At 37.8% G+C, this 12256-nt stretch overlaps 1 protein-coding gene across 4 annotated transcripts in view; it reads left to right on the forward strand.

The window, feature by feature from the left end:
- The window catches only part of LOC134533244 (ATPase family AAA domain-containing protein 2-like), a 161634-nt gene that overhangs the window by 112392 nt on the left and 36986 nt on the right, over window positions 1-12256 (forward strand). For all 4 annotated transcript variants that reach the window (XM_063370653.1, XM_063370656.1, XM_063370654.1 and 1 more), the window contains 2 exons: window positions 1296-1412; window positions 5737-5897. In XM_063370653.1, coding sequence (XP_063226723.1) covers window positions 1296-1412; window positions 5737-5897 — 278 coding nt within the window. The remainder of the gene's footprint in view (window positions 1-1295; window positions 1413-5736; window positions 5898-12256) is intronic.

The raw sequence follows: 12256 nt of genomic DNA on the forward strand, positions 1-12256 counted from the left end.
ACTTTGTAGTTAAAAAGTAGGGACAGAACTGTGGAGTGTGCCCGTATGTTATAGTACATTTTGTCTTTGTTTGCCAACTAATGGGTGACTTCTTATGCTAGTTCGTTAAGTTTGTATCAAATGGTTAATAGAATTCTATGAAAGTATGACCGTTGGAAAAATTCTCCTAGTAATATTCTTCTGGAAAAATATAACAACTCTAAATGTTATGAAGAATTTAAACTGACAATTTCCATTTGAAGTCTTCTTACGTTTGTCTGGGGTTTTAGTAAATTGAGTCACTTTGGCTGAGCTAACTACTTTTAGTGACTTGACTTTGCTGCCTGCTACGATTGGTCTGATGACGGTTCAAGTGGTCAGGTGGTCAGATCACATGCCTTCCACCAAGGCAGGCTGGGTTATATTCTCGGCAGGGTCAAATACAAGTTCTTTGCGACTAGGAAATGTAGCAGGCGTAGCAAAAAGCCAGTGAATTTTCTTGGAGTAGTTCCATTCTTTCTCCCCCCGCCCCCTCCACAATAATAGAATTTAATCGCCATTCCAAGTCACAAATCACAGTTTCACCCTTATTCTTCTCTAATGACCAAGATGTCAACAGACAGTAAGCCCTTATTCTTTAACTCTGTATGTCTAGTCAGAGCTTCAAAAATTCAAATAAGAATGAAATAATATAATACATTTTGTACATTTGAATAAAAAAAAACCTTTGGGGCTCCTGAACACATGTTAGAATTCTTTTGTAGCTGTGTGTTACTGGCTTATTTAGAAACACAATTTTTATTATTTTTAGTTTTTGTGCAGATGTTAGTGCCCATCAAAATATTTCTTTTTTTTTTCCATTTTTTTTTTTTTTGTTTTTTGGTAAAATTTAGGTTTAAATAGTTACTGGAGTTCACTGTCAAGTTAGGCAAACAGTGTACTTTTGATTGACCCTCTGGCTATGTATGTCTGTATGCCTCCTACTCACCCCAAACTTTGCATCCCATGATTATAACTGTTATCTCCAGTATCTTGTGTCATCCTTCTTCTCATTTAAGGAAATAGTTTCTCTCATTGTATGTGTAATTCATGCTCTTGGTTTTTATTGAGTGATCCAGATGTGTTCTGTAACTTCATATTTCCTTCTTTTTCCACGTCAAGATTTCCCCCCTTATTTTGTGTTTGAGTTTTATTTCTGTTTTCTAACCCTGGTTAGATACTTGTGTCTTCTACCCTAACTTCATTATTGAGAGTGGGTTTGCTCATCATGTTTTGTGTAGGTGTAACAATAACTTTTTTTTTATTTCTTTGTCAAGCTGGCAACTACCAACCCGTGCAAACTGACGCTAGCAAACAGTCCAGCTCGGAGCCCTCAAAGGACGTGGACACATCGCCCAACCAGCCGGTTGAGAACAATGCCGCAACTTCACCAGGTTAACAGTCTTGAAAATAAGTGGATGTGTTGCTATCCATCTGCCTCACTTCCCTCTCCTTCCTTGGTTTCTGTCTTCACTTCCTTGCCTGACCTCATTGAATAGATATCTACCTCATGTGTAAGATGTTGAACACTTGTTCTTGTTCACTACATGTGATGAACTGAACTTTAGTAGTTTCACAAATAATATTGTGCCATATACATGTACTTACATCTTACATTGAGTGTGGAAGACTGTAGTGCTGAAGTTTGCAACTCGTGGACTGGATGGTTTGTTTTGTTTGTGGGTTTATGGTTGGTGATATGTGATTGAAGCTCTGTTTTTTGAACCTAGCATTACTGTCTTATGGTGCGGTTACACGGGACTCCAAACTACAGTACACTCCCTATTTAACGCGGTTGTCGGGGGACATAACTTTTACCCGCGTTGTTGCATAACCGCGATGTTTCGATGTGACCAAGGTCAAAAGGCATAAAACACCGCCTGTGTTCTAATAGGTCGGCAAGCACGCACAGTATAGACGGCCCGCCTTTGTGCGGACTTTGCATCCGCAGTTTTCACTAAACGCGGCTGAAAAAATAAAAATAATAAATTTTAAAGATAAATATTAAATGTTGAATTTTATTTTTCCGCATGCCGCGCACAGTTTGTCGCACGGCCTACGAGCGCGCCACACGCCGCCATACACACGTGCGGCACACAAGCTGCTGCCAGTCTCGTGGTGTCAGCCACAGTATCTGCTTCGTCTAAGTGTCCGTAACAAAGTAAGTGCAGTGTGTGCGGTTACACACGATTCTGTGGTCAAAGTCTTCTAAATAGAAAGGCCATAGTAATACTTCAAACCGAATATGAATCGCAAAGTACCGAGTTTGATTGACAAAATAAAAATTCTAGATTTACGTACTTACAGATAGCGTGTCTTTTGCAGAAGTATGCAGCAGATACGTGAAAAACGATTCTAGCATTCGTACAATATAAAATAAAGAATCGTCTATCGTGTAAAGTGGTTAAACTTTGTTATCCATGCTTACAGTAAATTATAAATGGTCACATGTGGGATACAAAAATTGCGCCAAAATAATTTTAGCGCAATCAGTGGCGCCGTATTAAAAAGTCTGTTAAACGTTGTCTTTACTTATTCCATCAAACGCTGTGTCGAGTTGCTGAGTGTGTGTGGCTCGGATCGGCAAGTGTTATATTCCCCAGCCTCTGGTTAAAGGTCGGGAGGCCGCTACACATAAACATTTCCGGGGCTTGTTTACTACCTCACGGCAAAAGTGGTACAGTATGGTTCACGTAAATATTGGACCACTGGGAATTCCTCGGCAAAGATTAAAAATACGCTAGCTGATTTACTTTACTATTTAATGTTAAAACATTATACCAAAGTAAAAAGATGAACGTGTATAATACAACGAATAATATTACGTCTGTAGGTTCAAGTTGTAACAAAACATTTATATGTCTCCGCTTGTCAACACACGTGACCACGAGAAGTGTGCAGACGGAAATGAGTGAACTACTCAAGGTCACCATACTTCCCCCCTTTCGGCTTAATCGCCCCTCTCATCACTGGCGCTTATATTCCACTCCTCCCGTCTACCCGGGTGTCTTGGTCGCATATTCTCGGCTCGCCTCTCCCCTCCCAGCGCTGGCCGTCAACCAAACCTATCCAAAATCAATCCCCAGCCGAGTCACGCTGGATAATGTCGCTGGACGGTGGGCTTTATCGGGTCCCCTTTCCGATGCTTTATTTGTGGGTTTAAAAAAAATGTTAAGAACTAGTGTTTCAGAAAATAACACTGGGCTGGATTGGACCATAATTTGAAAACACTACAAGATAGAGGAATAATGTACGGAGATATCTTGTTTAGAATTTCACTGCGGACATTTTCTACGCCTAGGATTTTTTCTTCCCGATGCTTAGTTTGTGAGTTACAAAGCAAAATTATCCTAATCGGCTGTCAACCATTTATTCCATTATTATTACAGTAGAAACTCGTTAATCCGTGACGATTTAAAAGTGCAGAAAAAAAAGAGAAGTAAAAATTTGTCAGCGCTTAAAATTAACGTCACGCGGGCCGGCGGCCGGCAAACACTGCAAGCCTTCGCATGGGCCGCCAAACTCTGCAACGCTGTTTGTACCGACCCTTTGTGTCGTCCCCCTTTCAGCTGTCACATTTGTCACTCTTTAAACTTGAGGGGGATGTCCTGACTTCTGCTTCCCGTCTCCCTTTGTTTGTTTCCACCCGCCAACGCACCAACGCACGGCAGGCGCCTGGCGAGTGACGTGTCTGGCTGGCATTCGGCTGGACGAAGTGGGATGAGTGGGGGGGGGGGGGGGGGGGGGGGGGGGGGCTACCTAAAATTGATGTGTGCAAGTTCAGCACGATCTTATCTTTCTCTCTTCGGCTGTTGTAAATGACCGTGAACTAATGGCTAGGCAGTGCCGTATTTTTTTAAGCCGAGACTAATTCGAAGACGGTCCTTACCTTGAACGGATTATCCGGGTTTATTACTTTTTTTTACAGGATTTTAACTATCCGGGCATCGGCGGGTCCCAATTAACACGAATAATGGAGAGTTTACTATTTTTTATCCATCTGCTGCCAAGGCGCAGTAAGCCTCGGTAGATGTTACATCACCTGACCTTGGCCTTAACCCAGCTGCACGCCGGTGTCTGAGAAGCTTGACAAGACCTTCCGGGCTTTTAATCGCTAGCCCGTGAAATTCGGTAATCCGTGATTATCTCGGTCCCGACCATCACGAATTAACGAGGTTCTACTGTTATTATTATTATTATTATTATTATTATTCATTTCTGATTGGGGGACATGGTTTGACCCGCGATATACCCGATTCCGCGATCTATCGGGGCGCGGTATACCGGGAGTTTACTGTACTTCATGTAAACATGTACAACTTTTGAATGCGGTTACACAGTGTCTGACCACGTTTACTTTGAGGCTATTTCTCATTCAACTTAAACAGGTTGGCAAAGTAATTCAGAACGACATCTATTCTACATAAGCCTTTGATTGGTTGTTGAGTGTTGAGAGTGTGAACAGTCCTTTGTGAAAAATGCAAGATGGAAGATGTTTCTGGCACAATTTTGTGTAATATTGTACTGACTGCAACAAAAAAGATCTACAGGTAAGTATTTGTTTTAATTTTCTGGTAGCGGTACACTTACTCAAATTAGTAGGATCCACAAAACATTCATTCAATGACAGCAGACAATCAGTTTTGAAGTTGAACGCACTTTATACCAACTGCAGTGTAACCGTACACTTTTGCATTTGTAAACATGTTTACTTTAACCATTCACTAGAAGTAGTTTGGCGTTCTGTGTAACAGTGCTCTTAGTCTGGCTTTGCTGGCCGTATCAGAGGTGAACATTGACTCTCCTTCAGATATAATACGTGCTGATGACTTTTATAGAAATTTGTTTTCATTCACAGTTATTGTTTTGGAGCTTCTGATTTTGTTTGGTTCATAATTGCTTACACTTTTAATTTGGCACAACACAAAGTGTGAAATTTTAGTTTATTTATTTATTTATTTATTTATTTATTTATTTATTTATTTATTTATTTATTTACAATGTAGGACTCATTAGGCTAGCCACTTAAAGGTTCAAATGAGGCGTGCTTGCAACTATTTTTATCTGCCTTGCTGGAATATTTCACTTTTATGTTATCATTTTGTTTTAGAGAGATTCCTGCTGTTTTAAATGCATGTATATTACATTTTAAATTTTGACAGATATTTTCTTTCATTTCTCATCTGTAGAAAGTAATGAGCTGTTAATGATTAGAATTTAGAATTTGATTTTCTATTAGGCGTGTCATTGTTATATGATATTTCATTTCCTGTTTTTGTATATGTGTGATGAATACTATTGAAGCTCTATAGCATCAGTTTCAATATATATATTTCATTTTAATCATGAATAGCATAATTAAATTATTTAGGCCTTTTTTTTGTGTGTTCAGGGTCCAGATGGTTTAAAATTAAATTACACATTACCTTAAAAAAATTTTTTAATTTGATTAAACTTGCAACCTTTTCGTCCTGTATCTCCAAACTTGAAACATGCTGACTACTTTGTATCTTTATACTTATCTTACCCATTTTACTTTCTCTCGTTCTTTGCCTAGAATCAAGGTTTCTTCATAATTTTGCTGCAAATAATCGAAAAGATTAAATTCTAAGGCCATAACCACTGCTTAAAGGAAATAATAATATGTAATTTGAAGGCCATAGGGTAAAATATTTCCGCAAAGTGTCAGCATAGAGGATTGTGTGCTGCTGTTGCTAGGTGCGAAGAAGTGTGCGTGGAGGTTTGGGGAGCATTACCGGACCAAGAGACGCAAGAGTTCCTTTTGGGCTCGAGGCGAGCTTGGCTGCAAGAAGAAGAAGCCTCGGGCACACCCGAGCAATACTTCGGAGAACACAGCGCCGGTTTGCATTACGATCAAGGTGAGCAGCATTGTTCCTCTCTGCAGCATTTCAATTTACAAGCGATTACCTACGTATGGTGGTCCATGTCACATTGGTGGTTACAAGTCAGGGAAATTGTGTTGGTGTTTGTAATGTTTTAGTCAAACTGCTACAGTTTTTTTATGTACAGTAAAACTCGCTTAAGACGTTCCCGCATAATATGTTTTCCCGCTTATTATGTTCACAAAATTATTTACTTGATTATACTTCCATATATCCCTATGTTAATTTTTCCCATTCAAAACATTTGCGTTAATTGATGCTTCCTGCATACGTATAAAGTTCAGTGTTTGTGGAAAAATTAAAATAATAATGTTTATCTCTAAACTTTTAAACTCCATTTATTGTTAATTTAATAAAATTAATTCATTTCCAAACGATAACGAATTAATTTGAACATGCACAAGACCTTCGAAACCTTTGCCATACGCCGAACGCTGTTACAAGTGTATTTTTCGACCAATCATCTGTTTGCATTCGTATAGACTGAGAAGCTATTCCACGGCATGCTTTTCATGTATCACTACCCTGCTCATCCCAAGGAAATATCCAACCTTAGGAACATCTAGATTGAATTTTTCCCACCATATTCAACATACAGACTACAACCCATGGACCAGAGAATTATAAAAATTCTGAAACAGCATTTTTGTAAGTGCCTTGTGTTATGACTAGGGACAGGAACTTTTCGGTGAGTAAAATTAGTGAAAAGCGGTGAGCAAAAATGCCAAAAGCGGTGAGAAAAAATGCCAAAAGCGATGAGGAAAAAAAAGCGATGAAATGTATCTACGCGTACCTTTTTTTAAGAAAAAGTTAAATGAACTCAGTAATGAATAATCAAAATGTTTAGAACTAATATTTAGAAGTGAAAAACCCTTCAAACTTAAAAGTAGCTACCCTTCCAGAATTAGAGCTGGGCCGATCACCTATTTTGCCGATCATGCCGATGCCGATCATCTGCTGCCGATCTTGCCGATCTTCTGAGCCGATTAGAGCCTTTCAAGTACCTCTGATTACACATTGCTTTTGACGGATCACTATAAACGGTGAAATATTCCCAGACAAAACTACTTTTCATTGACATGATTACTTAAAAATCACGACATTATAAATTTCATGGACTAGCGATTATACAGGTAAGCCCGGAAGGTCTTGTCAAGCTTCTCAGACACCAGCGTGCAGCTGGGTTAAGGCCAAGGTCATGTGACGTAACATCTCCCGAGGCTTACTGAGCCTTGGCAGCAGATGTATAAAAATAGTAAACTCCCCATTATTCGTGTTCATTGGGACCCGCCGATGCCCGGATAATTGAAATTCTGTAAAAAAAAAATAAGAATAATAAACCCGGATAATCGGTTAACGGTAAGGGCCGCCTTCGAATTGTTGTCTCGGCTTAAAAAAATACGGCACTGCCTAGCCATTAGTTCACGGTCATTTACAACAGCCGAAGAGAGAAAGATAAGATCGTGCTGACCTTGTACACATAAATTTTGGGTAGCTCCCCACCCCCCTCCAGACCTTCGACCAGCCGAATGCCAGACAGACACGTCACTCGCCAGACGCCTGCCGTGCATTGGCGGGCGGAAAGTAACTCAGCAGCACGTGAAACAACATTCGAACAAACGGGAGACGGGAAGCAGAAGTCAGGACATCCCCCTCAAGTTTAAAGAGTGACAAATGTGACATTTGAAAGGGGGGAGGGGGAGGGGGCGACACAAAGGGTTGGTACAAACAGCGTTGCAGAGTTTGGCGGCCCACGCGATGGCTTGCATTGTTTGCCGGCTGCCGGCCCGCGTGACGTTAATTTTAAGCGCTGACAATTTTAGCTTCTCTTTTTTTTCTGCACTTTTAAATCGTCCCGGATTATCCGATTCCCGTATTAGCGCGTCACGGATTAACGAGGTTCTACTGTGGGAAACAAAACTCTTCATCAACCAGGTTTTATACAAAAGAAAGTTAAGCTCTATTTCCCGCTAAACAGGATAAGAATATTAATTTCGCTAAACAAAACTTTCAATAGGCCATATTTAGCGAGAAAAAACTAAATAGATGAATTCCCGAAGAGTAGTTGTTTACTAACCACAAGACTACTAGCGCCATTAATCCGTACGAATTCCGTCGCGCGACGCGCGTTACTCTAATCTCTGGCGTCACATAACCAACCTAAACAACAGTCGCCATTCGCCATTCCGGTAATATTAACCGTAAATGGTAAACAAATACATAGTTTTCGGTTCGTAAATGATAAATGACTTAGCAAATAGTATAATGGAAAATTATTTTACCGAAACTACCGTAAATATACGTGGAAATTGATACTTAGGTATGTAACTGTTCAATGTTTATAAAACTTACGGTATTTGTTTACTTTATTGGTATATTTTTTTTGTGTGTGGTTAGTTTTAAATTATTAAATCCTATTATTTTTCGATGAATAATCAAATTTTCTTCCCGAAAAGTACCGTAAACAAACATGGAAAGTTGTTAGGTATAGGTAATTATTCAATGTTATAAGTTTGCTAGACACCTGCGAATACTCGAAATTCGAGTTTCGAGTCGAGTTTTTTAGTAATACTCGAACTCGAGCTCGTGGCTTTTCAACAACTCGAAATTCGAGCGAGCTTTTCTTGCACTGTAGCTATAAAAAAAAGACTCTCATTATATCGGAATAAAAGTCTTACAACACTATTATCCTTTACTTTATAATGTAACATGATCGACCGTTTACATGAACACACCATTTTTACGTACCCGGGATTTACGAATTTCCGTGATTAATTTTTTTTACTTCTTTAATTTTCCGCATAGCATTAATGTATCACTTTCCTGCTTTATGCGGAAGTATTTCCCGCTTTATGCGGAAACATTTCCCGCATTTTACTGTAAAAAGCGTTTAAATTGTCCGGGGTCTCATCATTTACGCCATTAAATGTGTGATATAAAGTCCCGTTTAAAATTTTTATGAAAGTTCCTGCCAGTTATGGCGCACGTAAATATAAATATGAAGAAAAGACAAATGAACAACAACTTACGAAGAAATATGGATGATGTACCATAACTACAGTACAATTCCAATAGTTATCTTAAGATAATTACCATAAAAAGAACAAGATTCTTTGTAGATACCGTAACTACTGCAGAAGCATGATAGTTACCACATTTGCACTATAGTTACCGTAATAACCGAGATGTGTATTTACCGTGATGGTAATGTATTTATTTAGGACATATTAAAATTAAAGAACATTATTGAAAAAAAAAAGATGTTAAATCTTGATTTGTACGGTTGGCACATGTTGCTAAGAAATAATGTGATCTGAAAGAATGCAGTACTACTACGAAAAGTGAAAGGGGTACTCGTGGATTTTTAGGTTATGGCAGTCTCTTTCGTTTTTCAGTAATATCGGCCGAAAATTAACAAGAGTATTGGAAGTTGGCAGAAATGCCGATTCAACTAAATATTGGCAAAATCGGCTTCTTCAGTACAGCTCTACATTTGATGATATGAGTAAACATATTTCAGACTACAGGACATTGAAAAAGACTTTAATTTCCATGTAGGTTTATTGTGCGTAAGTTTTTTTTGCATGTGTAAATTGAATTAAGTAAAATGCTTCTATTTTTATTACTTTAAATTGATTAAACTTAATGACAAGTTACAGATATTTGACACTAATTTTGAGGTTAAACAATTTGGTAAATATGTAGAGTAACGGTATATGCGAAAAAAAAAATGCTAAAAATCCGAAAATACTTTTATTCTATGCTCTTTCACTTCCTCTTTTCAAATCAACCGGCGGAGATAAGAAATTCCAAATACTTTAGGAGATATCCAATTTTTTAATTTTGAACATGTAGAGTAGCGGTATTTGCGAAAAAAAAATTCTAAAAATCCGAAATTACTTTTATTATATGCTATTTCACTTCCTCTTTTCATTAAAACCGGCGGAGATAAGAAATTCCAAATACTTTAGGAGATATAGAATTTTTTAATTTTGCAATACAACACCTGTACAACCATTAGACTGACGCCATTTTTGTTAATTTGCCGTGTGTTCGTGAATGCGTAATAAATAAAATTGTCGATTAGGTCAGGTCAGTTACATTATTAATACTTTCAAACTAAGCAGACATAAAAAATAATGTGAATTAATTTCAATGGTTCTTTAGTTTTAAAGTATTTATAATGTAACTGACCTGACCTAACAAACCCGGACAAATGATGAACATTAACAACTCACGTAAAATATTTTTGTTACTTATTACTTGCGCAACAATATCCAAATAAATAAGACTTTAAAATTAGAAACGTTAAAAACCCACCTAAGTTGGAGGCGGGTACATTTCCTTTGCCATTAGAAGGAAATGATGTAGTCGTTCACCTACGTTGCGATACCTCCGACGGAACATTAATAAATAAATAAATAATCACGTATTGGTTCATTTGAATACTGGCCAATCACGGAACTGTCACGTGACAAAATTGTCCAATAAGAAACATAATAGATACTCGTAAACCAGAAACAATGTTGATCGCCGCATGAATACCCAGGTATTGTGATGAAAATTAAAAAATTCAATGTTCCTAAAGTATTTGGAATTTCTTATCTCCGCCGGTTGATTTGAAAAGAGGAAGTGAAAGAGCATAGAATAAAAGTATTTTCGGAATTTTAGCATTTTTTTCCCGCTTATACCGCGACTCTACATACAGCAAAACCCCTTATTTGCACTTTTCATGGGGACAAAGTAAAAAAGTGTAAAAAGCGGGAAAGTGTAAATAAAGGGAAAAGTATAAAAAGGAGTACAGTTTACCTTATTTAGAATTTTTTTCCTTTTGTTTAATAGCACATACTACAATGCAGGTACAAACACACTAACAGCAAATTTTACTTTAGTATTTAATCAATTATTAATTTACCACATTTGACAAAAATAAAAAAAGAATGAAAGCCAAAATGTTTTTCTGATTACTTCCTAAAAAATAAATTTGAAATTTTCTTCTGCTTGCTTTTTTAGCTGTTCAAGGAGATTATTTGCCTCTCCAAATTATAAATACAGTTGCAACCGGCAGGGTTTACAACAAATACGGGCTACATACACATTGCTCACAGTAAAAAAATTTTTAAGAAAAGGCCGCAAATTGATGAATATTTACCGTCAATAGCGCGCCAAACGCGGAGAAAGGTCATTGTACTTGGTCAGCTGCTGTAACGACGCGGCGGCGCATGCGCACTCTATGCTCCGCCCAGACTCATGACGCCATCAGCCGCCAACCAATAGATGCGAGCTTAGCGGAAAAAAATATAAGCTCCACCTCCCGTGTACCAATTTTATCCAGTTCTAATACCAATTTATTGGTATACGCACCAGTTTTCTCGCTGCCGTGACATGTTCAAGTTTACGTTTATCATGATGTCTTGATACCAATAATTAATTATTTACGATCCCCAGAAATAAATGGTTAGTTTAAAAAATATGGCGTCAACTGTACAATACTTCCCAAATTATAAAAGACGTATAAAACAGTTACCAAGACACCGCTCATTTTATCTTGTGAAGTTTATGTCTCGTACCAGTATTTCGGCTAAGTTGTGACATAAATACAGTATCAGAACTTACAAGCAGCCATGTTTGTACATTCATGAGTTTACGTTTTTCCCTCGTGCATTTTAGATTGTCTCCTGCTATAATTACTCGTACTTTTACACGCCTAGGCTTAAATTATTACATGTTTAGAAATAAAAGCAACTTTTCATGTTATAAAATATGTATATTTTGCTATTTAAAATGTTCATTGCCTACTAGCTCCACGGTATTTTCTGGTTGTTTATGGTTGTTACGTGACGTAAATAGCGGGATTGATTCGATTTTTGAGACGTAATTCGCGGGAAAGTATTGTATTGGACTATATGGGAACCAAACGGGACCTGAAGAATATAGTGCAAATAACGGGAAAACGTAAATAACGGTAACGTAAATAAGGGGTTTCGCTGTATTTACCAAGAATTTTACTAAAGCATTCCAGCCACACAGGTTGCCAGCGAGAGACGCTTCTCTTCTGCTGTAAACACCATCTCTAATCGTAGAGCTAATTTAACTCCTGAACGTGCAGAACAAATTATTTTTCTGCATGATAGATTGAAGAACAGAATTTAATACTCTATGACAATCTCTCTCAGAATTTTTGTGCCGAAAAGTGGAAATGTTGAAACAATGTGAATGTACTTTTCAAACAACATGATTTTTGGTGCTCAGTTAGTTGAAGCTCAGTAAGGACTCCAGAAAAATTGACAAGGATGAAATTATTCCAAAGATATGTTACATTTACACAAACATAT

The sequence above is a fragment of the Bacillus rossius genome, chromosome 6, assembly GCF_032445375.1.
Source record: "Bacillus rossius redtenbacheri isolate Brsri chromosome 6, Brsri_v3, whole genome shotgun sequence".
Lineage (NCBI taxonomy): Eukaryota > Metazoa > Arthropoda > Insecta > Phasmatodea > Bacillidae > Bacillus > Bacillus rossius.